The sequence below is a fragment of the Zea mays genome, chromosome 3 (genome assembly GCF_902167145.1).
Source record: "Zea mays cultivar B73 chromosome 3, Zm-B73-REFERENCE-NAM-5.0, whole genome shotgun sequence".
Lineage (NCBI taxonomy): Eukaryota > Viridiplantae > Streptophyta > Magnoliopsida > Poales > Poaceae > Zea > Zea mays.
In genome coordinates this window covers 210,895,300-210,918,379 of record NC_050098.1, presented here as the reverse complement: position 1 = coordinate 210,918,379, position 23,080 = coordinate 210,895,300, and the positions used below count along the sequence as shown (strand labels likewise).

Sequence of the window (23,080 nt, the reverse complement as noted above, 5' to 3'; positions counted from 1 at the left end):
GCCCCGTCGTCTCGCCATTACTTGCTCGCCTGCCCGGTTGGCGCCTTGCGCCTCTGTCCCCTTGCGCCAGCCGAGCCATCCCGTCACCCCCCTGCCCGAGCCGTCTCGTCGTCGCCACTATGCACCACCATCCCCACCGTGGCGAGCTCGTCGGTGCACGCCACCTTTCGCCCCTCCCCCGCTTCGGGCGCCTATAAAAGGACCGCCCCGAGCTCCCCAATTCCTCACCCCGGCCTCGGCCACCCGCTTCCTCCTTCCCCGAGCTCGATTGAGCCAACGTCGTTGCGTCCTTCCTCTGCTCCGGTGAGCCTCGCCCTCCTCCCTCTGGTAAGTTCCAGTCTAATTCATATAGTTCTTGAGCTTCACCATTCCCTCACAAACACAATGCACCCATCCTCGCCTCCTATTGCGCTCGGCTGCCTCGCCGGCGACCTCACCGCCGCGAGCGCCCGCCACCGCACCGTGGACCGGCCACCCCGAGCACCCTCTGGCCAAATTGGCCCCTCCACCATGATCCCCTACCCCCGCCCGTGCCTCGCCACCTCTCCTCCGTCGCAAAACCGGGCTCCCGGCGGAGAACCGCCATGGACCTCACCGACGGTCGAGCTCGACCGGTTCGCCCCCCCCCCCTCCGTCGCCCGCTCCACGCCGTTACCCCCCTCCTCTCGCTGACGCATGGGCCCGCACCCACAGCGTCCGCCCGCGCCGCTCCGCTCCTCCGTGGGCCGGCTGGGCCGCCTGCCCGTGCCCGCGCGCGCGCGCCCGCGCTCGCTGGGCCAAAATCTCCCCCAGCCCAGTTAGCTGGGAATTCCTTTTCTTTTTCCCTTTTCCATTTCTTTTTCCTATTTTCATATATATATTCATATATTGATATTTTATGCACCAAAAATAGTCTAAATAAATTATAGGGCACAAAAATAATATGTCTAACAATTGGCACACCCCACCAAGTCACCATGATTGATGTATTGTTCCTTATCCATGTTTGCTAGCGGAAGAGGGATCCGATCCTCCGGAATTTGTAGCTCCGGAAGAAGGGCAGGAACCCAACCCCTCTGAAATAGATCTTTTGTGCTAGGAAAGCTTCGACGAAGACAAGTCCATTCTTCCCTTGATGCATAATTTACCTATTCTTTCTACCACTACCTAAGCCGGTATTAAGGGACGGAACATTTGCATTGTGAGCAGAGAGATAGCCCGCATTAACAAACATCTTTTGAGTACAAAATGTGGGATGGGAAAAGGGCAGTGTTTTGACTAAGCGATGTTTTCAAAAAGTGTATGATGAAGGGTATTCACCCTCATCACCTTGTGAGTGGGATGATCATGGACTCCCTGGTTTAGGGGAGGGCCTAAGGTGATGGCTCAACTGGTTTAGGTGTGAGGAGAAGGATTGTCCCCTCATATAAGGACCGGTTTGTCATCCTTCACTACCTATACTCATGATAAGTACAACCACTCGAGACTGTATGGGCAGTCACTCAATCTGAACTCGTACGGTCCAAACCCCAGGGTTATGAAGGCTGGGGAGCACCGGGAGGATAAGGAGGAATAATGTTTTGTCTGGTTTGGGCATGGCGGTGGCCTGACTCCTTCCGGTATAACTGTTAAGGTTAGGACGTGCGAGGAAAGAAAGAGATTCGGATTCGGATCTCATTGGCCATGAGATCGCAGAGCCGGACTAGTGGGTAAAGTGTACCCCTCTACGCAGAGTTCAAACCTATTCGAATAGTCCGTGTCCACTGGAATGGACGAGTCTGGTGTGGTATGACAATTAGTGTTTTTCAACCTCCGTGAACAGGGAAATGTGTGTGTGAGTGTGTTTTTTGGAAATGAAAAAAAAACGATGCCACGGGAGCGAGAAGCTTAGTGGTGGTTGAGTAATGTGTTATTTTTACTCCTTTGGGAAAAACCCTCAAAGTACCGCCTTTCTCCAAGAAAAAGAAGAGTTGCTTCAACTCCACCATATAAAGCATGTATTATATAGGTCCCTTTCTCTTTACAGGAGCGGGATGGGCTTGTGGAATACCTAGTGTATTCACCCAGATTTATTTATGTTTTTCAGCAGCTGAAGACTTCTTTTCTGCTATGCTTGATTGAGGGGGTTGTGTCTGCACCCAACTCTGCCTGTGGCATGGGCTAGTTTATCTTCTACTATGCTTTATATTTCTGGCTCTCTCGAGCTTGTACTCTGGTAGTGTAATAACTTTTATTTGAACTCTGTAGTATTTGAAGTAAGGAATGTGGTTACTAGCCTCCTGTGACTAGTAATTGTATCACATTTGAGTCCCAAAGGATCGGGACGCTTCAGAAGTCGGGCCAGCGGGTGGGATCACAGCATGACTCCAGGAGCGTGTGGTGATATTACCAATGCCCACGAATGACCTGATAATTCACAAAGAGCAGGCCTTGAGTTGGATGAAAAAAAGTACAGTGCACTTAAAAATTATCTGAAGCCCTTAAGTCCAATTTCCCTGACGCAGTCAAGAGGGGAAAAGAAAATGAATAAATCCTTGGCTGCAACTATACTGATTTGTGAAATCTATTATATAAGTGCTGAGTAAAATCACTCTGACACCAAAACTGAAACATCAGACCTGAGAACATCTGGCCAAAATAAACCACAACTTTATAAAGCTTGAATATGAGTATTGACATCACTCTTAAATTTCAACAGATGGACACTTTTAAAGCGCCCTCATCTGATGCAAGATGTAATCAGAGACAATCCAAAAATGAGTCTGAGTTTGGTTACCATTTGGGGACAACTCATATGATGTTTATTCTTTAAGACAACACAGAATCATCACAATACATACTTATAGTGTATAATTTGGATCCAGCAAAGGAACAATTAGAATCAACGCAACTCATACCGTGGTCGTCGCCCTCCTCCACCACCACCAAACTGTTGTAGTACCCCTAGATCCAGCGGTTCCTGGGGCAGAAGAACGAGCAGGTGAGATCTGTAGTGCTTCTCAAGGTGTGGGAGGGGAAGAATGGCGAGGTGCACGAGGGGAGGCGGACGCAAGTCATGTGGGTGAAGCTGGTTGGGATCTCCTCATGGCCGACCCATCTTCCTATGAACGCTACCCCTCATCCTTCATTACCTCACGTGGCGTCCGTGGCCTCCTCCTCGAGCACGCAGAAGGCGGGCGTCGAGCGTCTCACAGCAGTGCTTCCTGGCCAGCATGGGTTCGGCGGCGACAACGTCGAGGGCCGCTGTCGGGTCTCCATCAGGGGCATATCAACCTCCTTCACTGGAGCGGCAAGGGTAAGCCGCGTCGGGGATGGAGCCGCCGCGTCGGGGATGGAGGAGTCGAGGGGGAGTGGAGGAGGAACCGCCGCGTCCGAGAGCTCCAAGGCTGGCGACGACTAGGGTTTGGAATGAGGGTGGTTGGCAATTTGGTGTGACCCTGGGGTGAATTGGGCTAGCACTCGGGCTCGCCCAGCTGGGCCTCCAGAGGTTCGGATCTCCGCCACGCACATCACAGGTCAGTCAGACCGAATAGTATGACCATAGCTCCCTCTAGTTATAAAAAACCTAGAGCTTCTAATACCTAAACTATATATATATATATACTCTTTGAAACTGTGCGAAAGCTTGTTTGCAAACCTGACACTTTATACGTATTGAAAGTTTTTGAGGTGGGAATCTGATTCATTTTCCACTTCAATGTATATGGATTGAGTTTATCCACTTCACAGAAATTCATTCCTATGGAAAATTTTCTCAAAAACGAAGGCCATGTAACCATTGTCTCAAACCGGACGTTTCCTTTCCCGTGAAGGCAGCATGCTAAGGCTAAGCAGCGTGTTGGCTCCTCCTGTCACGACTCACGAGAGAAGCCTGGACAGACAAAATAAAAAAAAATTGTGTTACCATACGACCTATATTATGCTAGTTTTCTAAGTTTAGGATTCCTGTGTTCCAAACATCATTCTCTATTTTTTAAATTTTCCTATTCCTGCGTTCCTTTTCCTTTCCTTTGTATTGGTTTGATCCGATGCATGCCGGTCGTCTAACCAAATCCATCCCATTCCCATGCAGTTGAATCCGATCCAACCCAAACCGCTCAACGGGGCTGGTTCCGTTTTCCACACAGCTCACCCGCCGCAGCGGCAGCGCCCAAAGCCCCAACCGCAAACCACCCGTACCAGTAGTACAGTACCGCACGTCCGCACCGCACAGTCGGCCAGTCGCCTTCGCCTGGATCGCATCTCGGCCGTCCATTAGCGTAGGCGCGGACCCGAAACCCGCCGCAACAAAACTAACGACTCCCGCACGCCCGAATGGGTCGCAAGTCGCAACCCACGCTGGCTCTCTCCCGGCTCCGAACTGCTAAGCCCCCCGCCGGATCGGGTTGCGGGTCGCCATCCCCGACCCAGATCCACCACAGCTCGCCGCCGGTCGCCGCCGCCGCAGAGGTTAGTTTCACATCGCTCACCTCTCCTCGCCTTCTGTTTGTTCCTTCTTAACGGATCCGCTTACCCGGGTTATAAACCCTAGCTAAAAGGCGCATTCTGCGAGCTATCTCACGCACGATTTCCTAGGGTTTAACTGTTCGAGCGTGGGGACTGGACCCCGCTGGGTTTCGATTTGGCGGGGGATGTCAGGTCACTTGCTCGCTCCGGCCTCCGGCTGATTGTGCCGTAGTTACGAGGGATTGGGGATCTGCTTGTCATGTGCAAGGGGATTTGCTACTTCGGGTGGTATGTGCAAGGGGATGGTGTCTCTCTGAGGTCAGAGGCATTAGGTAGTGCTCGTGCAATGTGCTTGCTCAGCATATTAGCGCTTTGCAATCTGAGTTTGGAGAGAGCTAGACAAGCTTTTTGTCTGGTTATGGGTGAAAGGCGGATTGCTTTCCAGTTTGTGACGAAAGTTACTTGATATATGCAATCTGTATTTGATTGCTGCTACCCTTTCGTTTCTGGTAAAAAGAGACGAAACTGAGAGCTTTTCCTTTGGTACTGTTATGTATGATGTGCATCTCTGTATGTACTGCAGTGGGTGATAGTGTACGTGGTAACATGCTGGAGCCAACAGCAATGGAAGTGGTCGTTGCTGGCTCAGTGAGCAATGCAGTGGTGCCTGCGCCTGTGGTTCACAACCCACGGGCACGCAAGCTGCGGTCTGCAGTTTGGCAGGACTTCACGAAGGAGCGTCGTGCCGATGGTAACTGTGTGGCTGTCTGTAACCACTGCAAGAAGCAGCTCACGGCAACTAGCCGGTCAGGCACAACGCACCTCCGCAACCATCTCGCAATCTGCACCACCACCTCCACACGGCGTGCTGGTAAGCGCCGGAAGCTTGTTGTGCGCCGTATTCTCCACAACAAATCCTCCATCGATGGGCGCTCGGGTGAGGGTCACGCCTCAGGTGAGGACAATGATAATGAGGGCACACACTTTGATCAAGAACTCAGCCGCCGAGACCTTGTGCACATGATTGTCCAGCATGGCTACCGGTTTTCGATTGTGGATGATGTGGGCTTCCAAAAGTTTGTTAAGAACCTCCAGCCTCAGTTTAGGATGGTGTCGTATGAAACAGTGAGGGCTGATAGCATGGAAATATATGAAGGTGAGAAACTTAAGCTACATGATGTTCTCTTTAAGATCCCCTGCAGGGTTAGCATATCAGTTGACATGTGGCGGTCAAATACACAGATGGAATACATGTGCTTGACTTGCCACTACATTGATCATGCCAATGATGAGTGGAAAGTCAGGAAAAAAATTCTCAACTTTGTGCATATGGAGGCACCTTTTACACTTGATCAGATGGTTAATATCATTGTAGAGAAGTTGCATAGTTGGGGTATTGACAGAAAGCTAGCTGCTGTTGTGCTAGACAACTGCAGCAGCGGTGAAATTGTTGCTAGAGAGCTTCACAGAGTTTTCCAGGCTCGGAGGCTTCTATTGAATGGGGATTTGTTCCAAGTACGCTCTTGTGCACATATTCTAAATCTCACTGTCCAAGAAAGCTGGGAACGGGCATCTGATATAACTGATAGAGTTCGCAAGATGATTAACTATGTCAAGTTTGAAAGGTTCCAAAAGTTTCAGGATATTGCAAAGGTATTGCGTATGGATCAAAAGCTGCTAGTTATTGATTCTCCTGATAACTGGCCGTCTACGTACTTAATGTTTGACTCTGCATGCTACTATCAAGATGTGTTTGTGCGCCTGACAGAACAGGAAGGTCATTATGATGTTTTTCTGTCTGCTAATGACTGGGCTGATGTGAAAGCCCTCACTGAAATACTGGACGTAGTCTATCATGCTATGGAGAAGTTTCCTGTAGAAAACCCAACTGCAAACCTCTATTTCAATGAGATGTGTGAGATCCACGTGCTTTTGAAAACCTGGTGCAAGAGTCCATCTACTGTTGTTGCCAAAGTTGCTGGCCAGATGCTTTCTAAGTTTGAAGGTTACTGGGATCTCACTAGGCCTGTAATGGCATTTGCATCTATTCTTGATCCCCGTTACAAGATGAAGTCCCTCGAATACTTTTTTCGGCTCATTTATTCTGATGAGCAATTTACAGCAAAGACAATGATAGATGTCATCCAGAATACCTTTCACAATCTGTATAATGATTATAAACATCAGTCATCAGACTCATGGAAGAATCCATCTGTTCTCTGTTACTCTAGAAACAGTAATTCTTGCATGGGCTCTGTGTACAGCAATGGGGATGATTCTAAGACCTTTTCGCGTATCACATTATCTGATGCTCGACGGGGACTTGATCAGTATATACAAGAGACCTCATCAGGGCAATCCTTGAAGTCTGACTTGGAGATGTATCTCGAGGAAGCAGTTTTTCGTCAAAAAGAAGGAAATCAGGATAATTTTGACATTCTGGGATGGTGGAAGTCCTTTGCCGCCAAGTATCCTGTACTTTCACAAATGGCTCGTGATATTTTAGCTATCCCTGTATCTATCATCCCTTTGGACAGTGAAGCCCGTACACTAAATGAGTATCTCAGTACTATGGATCCTTCAACGGTTCAGGGATTAGTGTGTGCACAAGATTGGTTACGGGATGACCCAGAAGGTATCTCTAGCTTTCTCTAACTGCTGTGAAGATTGTAGATTGGTATTCACTTAATAATGAGTGTTTTCCATGTGCTTCTGCAGTTGTTGCTGGTTCAGGTGGTCATGGAGATGATGGAGTACCGCGTGGTGACGAACTTATTGTGGTGCCAAAATAGGTGAACACGTTGGAGGCTCTGCGCTTCTTTCAGTTTATTTCCAATATAAATTTATCTTATCCCCTGTTGAGCATGAGCATGCATGAGATATTCTAGCGAGAAAAACGTTGACACAAAAGGCTTTTTACAAGAAAAGTTGAAAGAAGCTGGTTATGCATACTTCTTTGATGTTTGTCTGTATGCATGGTTAATAAAAGTTAAAAAGCACAAATCGTGCATTTAAGATGTTAAATAATATACGATAGCTTTAAGGATCTTCAGCACTTGTTAGAGTGATACTTACCTTATGTCTTAAGCAGAGAATAGTACTAGCAACCTGGAAGTAGTATGCATTGGCAGTTCAAGAAAATGATAAGTTTTGCCATGGAGATTATATATAAACTAAGTTCAATGGCTGTAATAGTATTTGTAATGATAGAACTGTCAGTTTGTACTGGATGGCCATTATTGATGAAGGGGACTTGCAAAAGTGCAAATTACCAAAGGTTTTATTAGGTGTTTGAATTTGGAGGTGCGTTCAGTTTCAAGACTACTACTTTCAGTCATTTGTTTTGAGGCAACTTTATTTACCCTCAAACCATCTTACCATGTCACTTTCAGCATATATATGCCAACTACCAATTTTGCTTTCACTATGTGGGTCCAGGGTTCGTAGCACATAATTACATAGACGGTCCCTAAACTATCATGTGATTCTCACCTAGATTCCAAACTACAAAATTACTCATCCGGGTCACTAACCAAACGCCTCCCAAGTTCCTAACCGATCTAACATTGTCCAGAGTGGAGTATTCTGATACAAGTCTTTTGAAGAAGACGTGGGCGGCGATGGTAAACTACATAACTTATTGCGCAAGAACATATAGTACTCTGCTGTAAATGCATCTTTCTAGTTCTAGAGGCTGATATGTACAATGAACCTGTTGGGGGCTTGTTCTCAAATGCTATGAATTAAGAACAAGACAACATAAAAGTGTTAAATGTTAAACTCCTTCGTCCTTAAAAACAGTATACCCCTTTGGATATAATGAATCTCGGACGAAGGTTATAAAAGAAAAGACCTGCGTAAGGTTGATAAATGGTAAAACAGAGCAATCATATATAATACACGAATAGTAATACCGGTATTATCATCAATGTATTTCTATTATTAAATTCATAAAAACGAATTACAAATGTACCTTCAGATTGATGTAAGTAAGTAAAGGTACAGACGTGATGCGAAAAAGCGCATGCCAAGTCAACGTGAACAGTACGGGAGTACTGTTCACCTATTTATAGGCACGGGACAGCCCTTGTAAAATTACATTGATGCCCCCTTACATTTATCAATAACTCTATAGTAATTCTTTAAGGTCCAATTTGGCTTTTCATCTTTAAGTCGGTTCCTCTTTTCTGTCGTTATGCCGAAGCTTTTCTGCACATAGCTTCGTGATCGTCTTATCCTTCGTCATGATCGTTTTTCATTCCAGTCAAGCTTCGTCTTAACCCTGCTCTTGTATATCCGCGACCTGACTCCGAAGGTGCCTGTTCACATATTACACTCGGAAAACATTGTCAAACTATGTTTTTGAGGACCTTCGGGAGCCGAAGGCACCCAACAGTAGCCCCTCGCAATATTAATTTACTGTATTGATAAATTCATATTGCGACATGGACGAAGGCTTTATGCCGAAGGTCCGAAAAAACACCTTCCTTTTGCTAGAATAGCAACAGTCATTGACAAGCGGGGCCCTCCAGTTTTCGACACACTGGGTGTATAAATACGAGCTCACCACGAGTTTATTTGGCACGCTCTTTTGCCATCTGCTTTTTACTCACTCAGCTTTTCAGCCTGCACGCGACAGCATTTGCTCGGTTTTAAATTTTTAAGCTTCGGTTTCAAGTCTGGTTTGGCAGCATTCGCGAAGATGTCTGAGGATAAGAAAGTTGCTGGTGCTTCGAAGCTAAGTCTTTCTGAGGAAATGCACCTGGGTTTTCTTGAATCAATGTCGAAGACCAATACGGAGAAGATTGTCAGGGAGACTTTGGAGGGTTTATCTGAAGATACTGGCGACAGTGATAGTTATGATGTGGATAGTGGTGGGGAGGATTCCGAAGATCGCCCGTGGCGGCCTAGTCACTCAAATTTCGGAAAATCAACTATAAAGCAGAGTCACCTTGAAAATATGAGGGGGAGATATTTCCGAGATATATCCATCGTGAGGGCAGATGACGGAGAGAAAACTACGCCGACTCTCGAAGATAACGAAGTCGTGATCTTCCAAAAGCTTTTTTAAAGCTGGGCTACGATTCCCTCTAAGCAGATTTGTGGTAGAAGTTCTGAAAATATATCAGGTTTACCTTCATTAACTTACCCCTGAAGCAGTGATAAGATTGGGAGTCTTCGTCTGGGCCGTGAGGAGCCAGGGCCTGGAGCCAAGCGCAAAAAGCTTTTGCAATATACACGAGCTAGTATATGAGACGAAGCCCTGGGGTAAGGAGCAATATCATAATAATTTTGGTTGTTATAGCTTCGGTGCCCGCTCTGGGTCAAGCTGTCCCGTGCCAACTTTTCGAAAGAGATGGCCCGGGGAATGGATGAAGGAATGGTTCTATGTGAAGAACGATTTGAAGGTTCGAGAAGATATTAAAGATATCATCATGCGCCCTATCTGGCAGCGCTTCAGACTCCGGAAACCAAAGGTAGAAATGGACGAAGCAGCTGAAGAATGTCAGAGAGCCTTCGGCGTAGTCTGCTCTTTTATTGGGACCAGGGATTTAATGCAAGAGCACATTGCCTTCAGAGTGTGGCCACTTGCAGATAACTGGGAAATGTCGAAGGAGACCGTTAAAGAAACTGACGAGGGTGGACTAATCAGGCTGAAATATACATTCAAGTATGGAGATAAGTTCGTTGAACCAGATGATGATTGGCTAAAAAGCATTGAGAATGTAAGTGATGAATTGCTTGGGGCATACTCAAAGGCCGAAAATATTGCATTATCAGCGGCTTTCGGAGGCCGAAAGAAGAAGAGACTCAACCGAGTATTTGATGCAATTGGGTTTATCTACCCCGACTACTATTATCCAATGCGAGGCCAAAAAAAGAAAAATACTTCTCCTGCAAAGGAAATTGCTTCGGCTGCTCCTAGGGAGCCAGCGCCGAAGAGGAAGAAGGTAAAAGTGCTCACCCACCCTCCACGATGTATTGAGCCGGCCATAGTGCCTGAGTTTATTGGTGAGGCTTCTTCGGCCACCGAAGCCAAAGAACCAACTCTAGCGCCAAAATCCAAAGAAATGGCCGCAGCACCAGCAATAGAGAAAACGGAAGAACCGAGAACTGAAGAAGGAAAAACATTAGACATTTTAAGTCCTTCATCAAAAGTTGAGGCAGCTAAAAGCCAAAAGGGGCCAGCAGCGACCCCGAAAAGAAAAAGGATGGTTAATGTGCTGGATGTTTTGGAGACAATTAAATCTTCAAGCATAACTCCAAAGAAAACCGTTGAAACTTCTGAAGTGCCTACTGAAGCCTTTGTTGCTGAAACTTCGAAGCAACAGTTTGAAACTGAAGCTGGGTCTTCAGAGCCCACCAAGATACAACCTTTGGAAGCCGAAAAAATGTCAGAGGCAAGTTTAGAAGCTGAAAAAACAAAAACAACAGAGCCGATTTTGATTGAGGAAATCGACATTGCCACCCCCGAAGCATCTTCCAAAATACGTGATTATATTGTGCGACATGCTTCGGGGAAGAAACTATCCGAAGAAGAGATTTTTGAAGCCAATCACTATGCCCGAGAACTGAAGTATCCGAGGGGGGCGTAGTGTTCAATGGGACAAACGAAGATGACTTCCTATACTGTCTCCCAGACAATAAAGAATTATCCGTCTGCCGGGAGATGGGTAGAAGCATGGGGTTCCCGAAACTCGAAGCTGGCCTTTGCGCCATGACGAAGGACGATCTTGTGGATAGCCTGACATACAATAGTCTGAAGGTACAAAAATTATGAATTTTGAAGTTTATGAATTTTGATTTAGTCTTTTGTTCTTATGTTAACTCATTCATTCTTTTGAATAGGGCTTAATACTCAGCAATGCCTTAAGGGCACAGAAGAATGCCGAAGATGAGAGCTGCACCATTGCTCTTAACAACCTTCGAACAGAGGTTATCAGGCTAAGAAACGAAGCCTTGGAGAAGGACAAAATTCTGCTTACGTTGGTGGAAAAAATGAAGAAAGACGAAGCTAACTCTAAAACTCAAGCCGAAGCTCAGAAGCGCGAAATCGAAGATCTTCGGAAACAACTAGCCCGAGCTAAAGAAGAACGCATTCTTAAAGAAACAAAACGAGAATTAAGTGATCAATGGGCAAATCATTTGGAAGTAAATGTTAAAGAGCTTCGTGCTTCGAAGAAGAGGTGCTATGATAAATCCATAGAGTGTGTTAAGAAAATAAAATTCAGCTTCGCCTCGCCAGCGTTGGCGCGTTCTCTAGTGAAGAAAATTTCACAAGGGGAAATCCAGAAGGCCTGATTGAATGGATTAGTCACGAAGCTGATGCTTTCGACGAAATCTTGAATAGTCGCGGGGACATTTGTGCTTTTTCGGGCGCCAGGGGAATTGTTACTATTTTAGAGAAGAAAGGGTGCGAGCATGTGAAATCTTTGGCACAGTCTGAAGCTACTTTATCCTCTGAAGATATCAAAGACCCTTCAGCCGAAGCAAGCCAGGTCGGTGGAAAATTTTTCACTGACATTTGGGACAATGGCGGCCGAGAAATGGCTCAAGAGATCATTCAGAGAAGCGAAAAAGGCATCCATGATGCTAGGGAGGTAGCGAGAGCTGCTGAAAAAAGCACAGGGCCCGAAGGGCAAATAGGTATTAGTTAGTGATTTTTATTTTGTTGTAATTTTTGATTTTGAACTTTATTCGTAGTTTGTAATAGTAATATAGCCGTGTCCTCTCCTCCCTCAGAACCCGCTGAGGCATCTGCGGACCCTCCCCCGAAGGGGGACGACGAAATTAGACAAATGGTCGAAGCCATCATGGACGAAGTTGTCAATCAGCTACTAAACGAAGCTGCAGAAGTAGTTCTTAGGGAAGATTAAATGCTATTGTAAAAATACTTGGAACATGACATGTGTAAAACTTTGTAACTTTGAATGTAATATATATTCTATTTATGGTTCAATTCTTTACGATGCATGAAATTTTTTCATACATACCGCTTTTTGAGCCTTCGGTGAAAAAACACCTTCCCTTCTTTTCATGCTTCGTAAAGAAAATCTTTTATGTATCACAAGAATTGCCATACTTCTTTGATGAAGAATCTCCAAACTTCGTGAAAACATTCTTTGAATCCATAAAAAAGTCTTATGTTGCCTCTCAAATGAAGCTACACTTCTTCTCGATTTATCTTGTGCCTTAGCACGATTTTCTCTTTTTTAAAACATTCTTCGAAGATCAATGTTGTGTCCCCCTTCCTGTTCTACATGCGAAATGATGGATGATGCTTATGTTATGCAAAATGATGTAACGATGTTATGTTATGCAAAATGACATTTATGCTGAAAATACAAATATCCCTGTAATAGAGCACACAATCTTTTTATCTTAGCGCTGACTTTTCGCTGTAAGCCTCCCTTAGGAGCTTCTTCGCCTTTTACTTTCATCGGAATCAGCGTTTATTTTTCGTTGTAAGCCTCCCTTAGGAGCTTCTTCGCCTTTTACTTTCAGCGGAATCAGCGTTTATTTTTCGCTGTAAGCCTCCCTTAGGAGCTTCTTCGCCTTTTACTTTCAGCGGAATCAGCGTTTATTTTTCGCTGTAAGCCTCCCTTAGGAGCTTCTTCGCCTTTTACTTTCAGCGGAATCAGCGTTTATTTTTCGCTATAAGCTTTGCATTCCCTTTGGAACGACTTTCGAGCAGAAAACTTACACTGCGCTCCCTTAGGAACGACTTTTTATTACTTCGAAAAAGTTACGGCTCGTTCCTTAGGACAAGTTTTCGATAATCCGAAGGTTCTCCGTGCCTCCATAAATTCTTGTGCTTCGGCAACTCAAGCCTATGGAGGAGATATATTTTCATTATGATAATAAGCTAAACTGTTACAAGAATTTGAAAAACGATAAAAAAACACTTAAACTTCCCATAATTGTTCTTTACTACGAAGAAAGTAAAACTGAACGTGAAAGTGCAAAAAGTTGCTGTGGAGGTAGGATATTTTGTCAGTAAATGTGCTTTGACTCTGGCACAGTGCTATTGACTGTGCGAGCTTCGGATTCTTCTCTGAAGTCCCTCTGGGGGTGAGAATGTTGGCTCCCTTCTGGCTGTAGAGCTCGTTGTATTAGTGGTGGCGGTGGAAGCTGTTGCCAGGAAGCTTGGGGTTGGCTTGCCGAAGCAACAGAGGCTGCAGGGTGATTGCCTACATATTCTGGAATGTAAGGCGAATGGTACGAAGCAGTATGCATAACCTGCTTCGGCTGGCTCTGTTGTGCTGCAGCCTCTGCTAGCTCCTTTTGCTTTTGAATGGTAGCATGACACATTCTGGTGGTATGGCCCTTGCCTTCACCGCAGAATAAGCAGTAAATTTTTCTTGGTTGATCTCCAAATCTTCCCCCGAATCCCCTGGCGCCTCTGCCTCTTGGCGCTGGCGGCCGAAAAGAGCTTTGCTGTTGTCCCGAAGCTTGCTGTTGCCCCGAAGCTTGCGAGGAACACTGTGGCCTTTGCTGCTGACTTCCTTTGTCATCATTTTGAGTAAAATTGTGAATTGACCTGACATGCCTCGGATAAAACCTTCCTCCGAAGCCCCTGGTCATTTCTGAAAACCTGAGAGCTTTCTCTCTTCTTTGGCGAAAATCATTGTCAGCTCGAATATACTCGTCCATCTTCTGGAGCAGCTTCTCCAAAGTTTGAGGAGGCTTCCTGGCAAAGTACTGAGCTGAAGGTCCTGGCCGAAGCCCCTTAATCATGGCCTCAATGACAATTTCATTGGGCACTGTTGGTGCCTGTGCCCTCAGACGTAGAAACTTTCGGACATATGCCTGAATGTATTCTTCGTGATCCTGGGTGCACTGGAATAAAGCTTGAGCAGTGACTGGCTTCGTCTGAAAGCCTTGGAAGCTGGTTATCAACATATCCTTCAGCTTTTGCCATGAGGTGATTGTTCCTGGCCTAAGGGAGGAGTACCAGGTTTGTGCAACACTCCTGACAGTCATGACGAAGTACTTTGCCATGACCGTTGTGTTGCCACCATACGAAGATATAGTTGCCTCATAGCTCATCAAGAATTGCTTCGGGTCTGAATGACCGTCGTACATAGGGAGCTGGGGTGGCTTATAAGACTGTGGCCAAGGTGTAGCCTGCAGTTCTGTTGACAGGGGAGAAGTATCATCAAAAGCAAAATTTCCATGATGGAAATCTTCATACCAGTCTCCTCGTTGTAGAAACCCTCTTGCTGAAGCTCTCTGCGCGGGGGCCTTTGATTCTGGTCATCTTGAGCGAGGTGTCGAAGCTCTTCAGAGGCTTCATCTATCTGCTTTTGAAGATCAGCTAGACGAGTCATCTTCTCCTTCGTCCGTTGGACCTGTTGATGGAGCATCTCCATTTTTTGGATTTCTTGGTCCAAGTCGTCTTCCGAAGGCGTTGGACTGGTGGCCTTCCTCTTCTGGCTTCGGGCCTCCCTAAGAGAAACGACATCCTGATTGGGGTCCAGCGGCTGCAGAGTGGCAGTCCCTGTCGCTGAAGCTTTTTTCGGCGGCATGACGAAGGTGATGCTTGCCGAAGGTTTTCAAAACTCAAAAAGTGGAAGTGAGTTCACCGGAGGTGGGCATCAATGTTGGGGGCTTGTTCTCAAATGCTATGAATTAAGAACAAGACAACATAAAAGTGTTAAATGTTAAACTCATTCGTCCTTAAAAACAGTATACCCCTTTGGATATAATGAATCTCGGACGAAGGTTACAAAAGAAAAGACCTGTGTAAGGCTGATAAATGGTAAAACAGAGCAATCATATATAATACACGAATAGTAATACCGGTATTATCATCAATGTATTTCTATTATTAAATTCATAAAAACGAATTATAAATGTACCTTCAGATTGATGTAAGTAAAGGTACAGACGTGATGCGAAAAAGCACATGCCAAGTCAGCGTGAACAGTACGGGAGTACTGTTCACCTATTTATAGGCACGGGACGCAGCTCTTATAAAATTACATTGATGCCCCTTACATTTATCAATAACTCTATAGTAATTCTTTAAGGTCCAATTTGGCTTTTAATCTTTAAGTCGGTTCCTCTTTTCTGTCGTTATGCCGAAGTTTTTCTGCACATAGCTTCGTGGTCGTCTTATCCTTCGTCATGATCGTTTTTCATTCCAGTCAAGCTTCGTCTTAACCCTGCTCTTGTATATCCGCGACCTGACTCCGAAGGTGCCTGTTCACATATTACACTCGGAAAACATTGTCAACCTATGTTTTTGAGGACCTTCGGGAGCCGAAGGCCCCCAATAGAACCATCTGTTGACTCGATGTGAAAGCAAGTGAATTCGACATGGGCTGGCTGGGCTTACGGAGAGGATCCGAGGCCGTACGAGTGAGAGCAACGCCCGAGCTACCTGTGCTCAGCTTTAATTTCTCTAGCCCACATGTCAAAAAAAACCTCTCGCGCAGAACGAGCCAACCGACCGACGGCCAACCGCCAACGCGTACCGCAGGAGGGGCACATGACATGACGCATTTGCACGTTGTTCACGCACACCGAAAATATGCAGGTAATCCATCCATGCACCGATGCACGGGCGTAAAAGAAACGGGCTTTCTGCACATCGGCATACCACATATATCTGTCGATTAATAAGCAACTCTCGCAACCACCGTGTCCTGCAGTGCATTGCTTTGCTTCTCAATAAATTGGAATGTTTTAAATTAGAGTCTCCATCAAACCTTTTTCTAACACACGGCTGAAGGTTTATCGTGTTTATTTATATAGAGAGAAAATGGTATCAGAAGATATAGCACTGTTTTCTTTTACCTGAAGACTGTTTCGGCCTTTAAGAAGACGACCTAGAAGATCTTATCCTGGGTCCGTGTAGACGGACATGGCCAAGTCCAGAGACGCCAAGTCCTGAGAGCAAAGAATGGCACAGAATACACAGCGACGCGTACGGAGCAGCCCATTTGGTACGTTTGTCTGTGCTAATTATCACATGTGTAATAGCTGTTAATAAATCCTACCAAGGGCTATATGGACTACCAAACCTACATACATACTCTATAACAAAAGAAGACTTTGTTCACCGTTCCTTTTCGATTGGCTTTAATCCGTACCGGTTTCTACTACTTGTACAGTGTTTTTGTCTCTATAGATTACAACAGCAACAATCCAAACAACTGAATATAATACGAAGCAAACGGCCCCGTGTCCCTCTTTGTTCTCGTGCCGTCGTAGTCGTGGGAAGGAAACAGAGAAACATGTATTCTATATTTTCCTCTCTTTTTTCTTATTTTGTTTTCTGTTTTCTATTTCTCATTTTTGTTTTAGTTTTAAGTTTTAAAATCCAACTTAATGAATCAAATTCAAATTTAGATGCACGGTTCAAAGATTCAACATGATGCATCTTTATTTATTTTAGTGCTGTTTTAATTATTCTAGTCAGATTCAAATCCTTCGCATGGTGGTTTTATATTCTTGGTAAATAAATATGAAAAAGGAATGAAAGGAATCTCATACTTATTAGCTATATATAGAAAACCCCTTTATTTCTTATAGAACTTGGATGTTACAACTGATAGGTAGTGTCGTGCATTCACATAAATTATAATGAGTCTGAGAATTTGTGGCTATGTTTCTAGGCCCTTAGATTATGTGCGGTGCCGTGTGAGCATTGGTTTTACATTCAAGCTTGCAAATTGACCCTCCCCCTAATAGTATGACATTCTTATACTCAAATTCAAAATATAATTATATTATTAAATCCTCAGTCAGTTGGGGGTACCACCACTGTGAATGTATACTTCCTTTATCCTATCATGATACTCGGAAAAATTATATCGGTACTGAATTGCATGATCATTATCACCAAAACCAACAATTAGTGATTGATTGCACTTACAGTTTTTCCCCTTTTGATGGTTGATGGAAACATAATTACAGCTTATACAAAAGATGAATAAGACACTACTAATTTTCAAGTCGTAGATGTAGGATCACCCCTTGAATCTATAAAAAAAGAGAGAACTGAAATCTCACTGGTATGAAAGGCCGAGTGTTTATAAAATAAGTCAGTTGGAATACACATGAAGAAGTAATATTTATGCAAAAACATCAGAGTGTGTAGCTACGATTTCTTCAGCATGGCACTGTTGCTATGCTATGAACATGCATTAAGGGACTCCACATTTGGACAATGAAGTTTAAGTTAGTAGAGAAGGTGCAAAGATGGCCACTCCACTTCGCACGGGGGTATTTAATCTTTTGTTATCCTTATAGATGGCATAAAATTGCACGTTATTTATCAATGGGGCCAGCTAAGTCACTAGCAGGCATTTGGTCGATCATCCTCTCCGTAAGGGTGGTAAAAAAATTAGAATGCCCCTTCGCGAGAGAACAAAGACAACAAATACGGAGACCAAAACAACAAACACAACCGTCTCACTTTAAAGTGGCTTGTTCGATTCTACCCTAATCCATATAGATCGTGGAGGATTGAAGGAGTTTTAATCCCTAATAAGTCAAAATCTCTCTCAATCCGTATCAATCCCCTCCAATCCATATGGATTAAAAATAACCGAACAAGCCCTTACTGGATTCAGGACCACTCATCGTCAAATGTCCGCTCCACGAAGCCAGACAGATGTATAAGAGGATGAGGTGTTGATTATGTAAGGACATCTACAACCTAGATACTCTTGATCGTAAGAGACAACTAAAATAAAATATCACGCAGCTCGTTTCAACTTTCAACGGCACGCGGAGACCGTCTGAAGCCGTTTGATGGACGGCGTGTGTACGTAGCCTCATCGTCAGTGGGCAACAACGGACTGACTAGTAAAAGCCAGGTGGGTGAGCCTGTGGCTGCAGGCTTTAGAGAATGCCTTGTTGACTCAGGCGGCAACACAATACCTGCCGCACAGGCACAGCTCCAACCAAAAGCGGCTAGCTAGCTGCTGCTGAAGCTGAACTGCCGGATCCTCAAGGGTTCATCAGCAACTTACCGAGCTGCCTTATCCGGTTACCCGGCACAGCACAGGTGATGACTCTTGAGCCATCATCGTTTAATTATATATATATAATATTAGCATGCGCGCGCGCTAATGGAGAGCGATGCATGGTGTTAGGCCAGGAGCTAGCGTTCCCAATTGCGATGAGGATGATGGATGGTACCGTGGAAAGCCACACAGCAATAACTCCATCTCCGCCCGAGCTAGCTAGCTAGCTGTCGTCTGTCGATCGATTCCCTGCGGCGAGAGCGAGGCCAGCAGCAGAGAAAAGTAGCTCGCCGCCGCCCGTCGCCGGTCGGTACATGCATGTAGCGTAGACGTCCACTGATGAGGAAGAGGAATTGGCTCCTTTTTGGACTTTGTTTATTTCAGTCATCTCAAGGTCGATTGGTTGACTCCGCAATGAAGCCTGGCCTGGCCTGGCCCTATCCCCTGTGTCAACGCCAGGTTCGACGTTTGAAGCACTTGGAGGCCGGCCATCTTTGAGTCTTGCAAGGGATCTACAGTAATTTTTTTTTATTGGCGAGTGATGAAGCACTGCTGCTGCTTTGCTTGTTTTGGTTTGACACGCCGCCTCCGAGTGTGAAATAAAGGCTGAATGTGTTGGGTTGGGCATGCCTTTAGCCTGATCTACAGCGAGACATTCAGACATATATACTGATTTTTTTTTCCCGTGGCCGAGGATAAGGTGGAAAACCGGCTGGTAATTTGTAGCTGAACCTACATGTGGAAAGCTCAGAAAGAAGGCAAAGCTCCGTTGGTTGAACTGAAAAGAGCCCCAAACCGAACTGAAACATACGTATATTTTGCAGCTGCAGCGAGCCATGGTGAGTGAGTTGATAGATGGTGGGCGCGACGTCATTCCACACAAACATGCACGCTACTTTGTTTGTCGAGATTAGACTGACCTGGAGCCAGCCACCTGCCCGCTTCCATGCTTGTTCCTCAGCGCGGTTCAGAGCATCTCTGGCGCGGCCATCACTATAGGTACGTTTTCTGCTTGAACTCGAATCAAAAACCACGCCGACCTGATTGATCGATGCCTAGGCAAGTTCGGCGTGAACTGTTCGTGAACCACCTCTTGTCCATTTTTTTTTTGTTATTGGGGTTGTCCGTTGACAATGTTCAATAGTCAACAAGCCTAAACCAGCGGCAGAAACACACAAAGTTGACCTGCTGCATGACCAGCCTGAAGCCCTGAACCTTGTAGGACCAGAAACGAAACAGCACAGGGAGGGACGGGACGAGACGAGACAGAGGCCTAACGCTACACGGCCTATAAAAGCCGAAGGCAACAGAGCAAGCGAGAGCGGTGAGCGGCACTGTGTGAATAATGGCCTCGGGTCGGGCGGGAGTGAGTGGAACTTGCATTTTAGCACGAGCAGGCGGAGTTCGTTACCCAATCGGATCTACGCGCACCTACTGCCGATCGCTTCCGAATCGACGACGGGCCTGCTGAAGCTGATCGCCCCCGCCTTTCGTCTCGACCCCCGATTTGATCTCGTCACCGTGTTGTTGGGATAGGGTGGGTGGGTGGGTGGGTGTGCCATTTCTGGTGCAACCGACGATCGAGCGGGCAGTACAGGTCAAGCGCCTACCTACCGACGATCGCCGGGGGTGTGGGTTTGGTGGAGCAAACGCTGCTGCTGCTGACCCCTCCCTACGCTAGCGCATGGTAGCAGTAAATTCTGTTCTACGCGGGTCGCAGCGAGCGCCCTTTTTTAGGCGCACGCGTTGACCTCCCGCCGGCCCGAGCATGTCCCGATCGCCGGCCGTGCCCGTGCTACGGCCGCTGGACCTCGCTTTCTCGGGGCGCCACGATCCGTATCCTTTGTGAGATGGAGAAGCGGCCACGACGCGAGGAGGGTCGTCGCGTCGCAACTTGGCCTTGTTCGGTCGGCCGCTGCACGTCCACTCCTGGCCGGTCCTGCTGCACCCTGGACCCGGTTCAAACGGTCCTGGACCGGTGCATCCGCTGATTAATTAGCGCGACCGACCGGAGAACGTAGCAGCAGGCATCAACAGCACGCTCGTGTTTCATACCTGTTTTTTTTATTTATTTCTGTCCCAGGAGAAGTGCCGCCTCTCGCTCCACCCATCTGATCACACGAGGAACACGAGCCGATGGCTGCTGCCGATGCTGTTACGGGTTTAGACTTGCTAATACTGCGGGAGTAGTTTTTTTTTTCACTTTCTTTCATGGACATAAATAGGCTTTCTATAATACCGATCATTGGCAATTTGGCATGTGGTAGCCATCTCGGGATCCCCTCCAAATCAGGCATCTCGTTTTTTCGGGATCGCAGATCAGGTGCCTTTAACACGAGACAATTGGAAAGCGCGGCATGTTTATATGGCATCAAAAAAGAAAAGAAAAAAAATCAGAAAACGGGGTGACGCTGACGCCGCTGGCGGAACGGAAAGGGTTTCACGCCGCGCCGGTCAGGAGGGGTCAGGCGGCCCGCAGGCCCTCGTTAATTAGCCGCACGAGTCGCGCCCGCCCACACGCCGTCCAATTGCCGCGCGTGGGAGGGAGCGACGGCTACGCGAGGCGCGACCCACGCCTTCCCCCCCGTGCCGATTTCCTAATCCCGCCCCCACCCAACTTGAGCCTTTGACGCACACCAAACAGCCTCTTATAACTAAACTAATCCACCCACCCACCCAAATTAACTTCCCCTCCTCCTCCTCCTCCTCCACACCTTGCCGAGCTTTGTATATAAACGCTCGCAACTCACCCACATCAAGGGCAGGCTCACGATTCCAGCTCAGGCGGCCAAACAAACAAAAAAAAGACCACCAAGAACATCGCAAAAAAGACAGAAAGGAAGAAACAGAGGCAGAAGCCCATGGCGGCGAGCGGGCGCTGGAGGAGGCTGCGGACGCTGGGCCGCGGCGCGTCGGGCGCCGTGGTGTCGCTGGCGTCGGACGCGGCGTCGGGGGAGCTGTTCGCGGTCAAGTCAGCCGGCGCGAGCGGCGCGGCGACGCTGCGGCGGGAGCATGCGGTGCTGCGCGGCCTGCGGTCGCCGCACGTGGTGCGCTGCGTGGGCGGCGGCGAGGGCGCGGACGGGTCGTACCAGGTGTTCCTCGAGTACGCCCCCGGCGGGTCGGTCGCCGACGCGGTGGCCAGGGGCGGGGGCGCGCTGGAGGAGCGCGCCATCCGCGCGCTCGCCGCGGACGTGCTGCGCGGGCTGGCCTACCTCCACGGCCGCTCCGTGGTGCACGGCGACGTGAAGGCGCGCAACGTGCTGCTGGGCGCCGACGGGCGCGCCAGGCTGGCGGACTTCGGGTGCGCGCGGACGCCCGGCTTCTCCGCGCGGCGCCCGCTCGGCGGCACGCCGGCGTTCATGGCGCCCGAGGTTGCCCGCGGGGAGGCCCAGGGCCCCGCCGCCGACGTGTGGGCGCTCGGCTGCACGGTCGTCGAGATGGCCACCGGCCGCGCCCCGTGGGGCGGCGCCGACGCCGACGTCCTCGCCGCCGTGCACCGGATCGGGTACACGGACGCCGTGCCCGACGCGCCGTCCTGGATGTCGGCCGAGGCCCGGGACTTCCTGGCCCGCTGCTTCGCCAGGGACGCCGCCGAGCGGTGGACCGCCGCGCAGCTCCTTGAGCACCCGTTCGTGGCGGCTCCCTGCCACGGCCACGGCGACCACGAGGCCCCGCGGGTGTCGCCCAAGAGCACGCTGGACGCCGCATTCTGGGAGGCCGAAGACGACGACGACGACGCGGACGAGGCAGTGTCGGCGAGTGCGTCGGAGAGGATCAAGTCGCTGGCGTGCTCCGCCTGCGCCTTGCCCGACTGGGACGGGGAGGACGGGTGGATCGAAGTGCTGGGTGATCAGCAGCGGGTCGAGGTCTGCGGCGCGGTGCAGGTGGCGCGCAGCGCGCCAGGCAAAGTGTCCAGCGTCCTGGCGGTGCCAGCTGGGGAGATGGATGTCGGCGGCGGCGGCGGCGGCGGCGGTGATGAACTGGAAGCAGAGGACGTGTCGTTCGGTGGCGAGGTTCCAGGATCAGCGGATGCTTCGGCTGAGCGTCAGAAGAAACGCTATTTGATTTTGCGTTCGCACTACTGTCATGTACTCTCGTGTCAGTTAGTGCCCTGTAATCTACCACTAGTAGTTGTTAATAATGCAATAAAGTTATGGGTTCCCACAAATGTCTTGTTGTGCCGCTCTGTTCGATTCCCCTTGTCATGATACTCCTCTCTGCTCATGTACGCGATACATGGCCACGACTTGCTGTCCGCACGTGCATGGCTGGCTGGAATATACTCCGTAGTCGACTTGCTGTGGAGTACCTCCCTCCATACCCTGCTTTGCTTTCTCTTAGGGTGCGTTCGGTTATTCAGGATTCTGCTTCAGTAAAGAATCCAGCTAGAATAATTGTATAATTTATAGAACAATTGGTAACCTGGAATAGTTCTTACTCTTGTTCCAGGCCTTAGTCTTTACAGTAGGCCACACTCGCGCCACGCCACGCCAAGGCAAAAAAAAGAAGAAGAAGAAGAAGAAGAAGCAGGGACGTGACGACATAGCATGACCTGGTTCGTTCGACTCGGGAACGCTATTTGTTCGATAACACCTGGGTTTGTTTATCTCATATTGGAACTTCCAATCCACGGCTAGGTCTGGACCGGGAAACCGGCGGTGGATTCTCTTCTCTCC

At 47.8% G+C, this 23,080-nt stretch overlaps 2 protein-coding genes across 3 annotated transcripts; both read left to right on the top strand.

Moving 5' to 3' along the window:
• Positions 1–4,293: 4,293 nt before the first annotated feature.
• On the top strand, positions 4,294–7,698 carry LOC100285402 (uncharacterized). 2 transcript variants are annotated; one of them, NM_001158295.2, is made up of 4 exons: positions 4,294–4,428; positions 5,009–7,060; positions 7,144–7,217; positions 7,517–7,698. In NM_001158295.2, the coding sequence occupies exons 2-3, from the start codon at positions 5,032–5,034 to the stop codon at positions 7,215–7,217; spliced, it is 2,103 nt and encodes a 700-aa protein (NP_001151767.2). In that variant the 5' UTR covers positions 4,294–4,428; positions 5,009–5,031; the 3' UTR covers positions 7,517–7,698. The 2 variants fall into 2 exon arrangements, with proteins under 2 accessions (NP_001151767.2, NP_001400416.1); NM_001413487.1 differs by having other exon boundaries at positions 7,144–7,698.
• A 13,283-nt stretch (positions 7,699–20,981) lies between these two features.
• Positions 20,982–22,627, top strand: LOC103652527 (mitogen-activated protein kinase kinase kinase 18). Its single transcript, XM_008678087.4, has one exon. The coding sequence runs from the start codon at positions 21,266–21,268 to the stop codon at positions 22,610–22,612; it is 1,347 nt and encodes a 448-aa protein (XP_008676309.1). The 5' UTR covers positions 20,982–21,265; the 3' UTR covers positions 22,613–22,627.
• Positions 22,628–23,080: the final 453 nt, after the last annotated feature.

Coding starts and splice junctions, on each gene's coding strand:
- LOC100285402 (NM_001158295.2), top strand. CDS start 5,032: ATGCTGGAGCCAACAGCAATGGAAGTGGTCGTTGCTGGCTCAGTGAGC. Junction 7,061..7,143: donor GTTACGGGATGACCCAGAAG/GTATCTCTAGCT, acceptor GTGCTTCTGCAG/TTGTTGCTGGTTCAGGTGGT.
- LOC103652527 (XM_008678087.4), top strand. CDS start 21,266: ATGGCGGCGAGCGGGCGCTGGAGGAGGCTGCGGACGCTGGGCCGCGGC.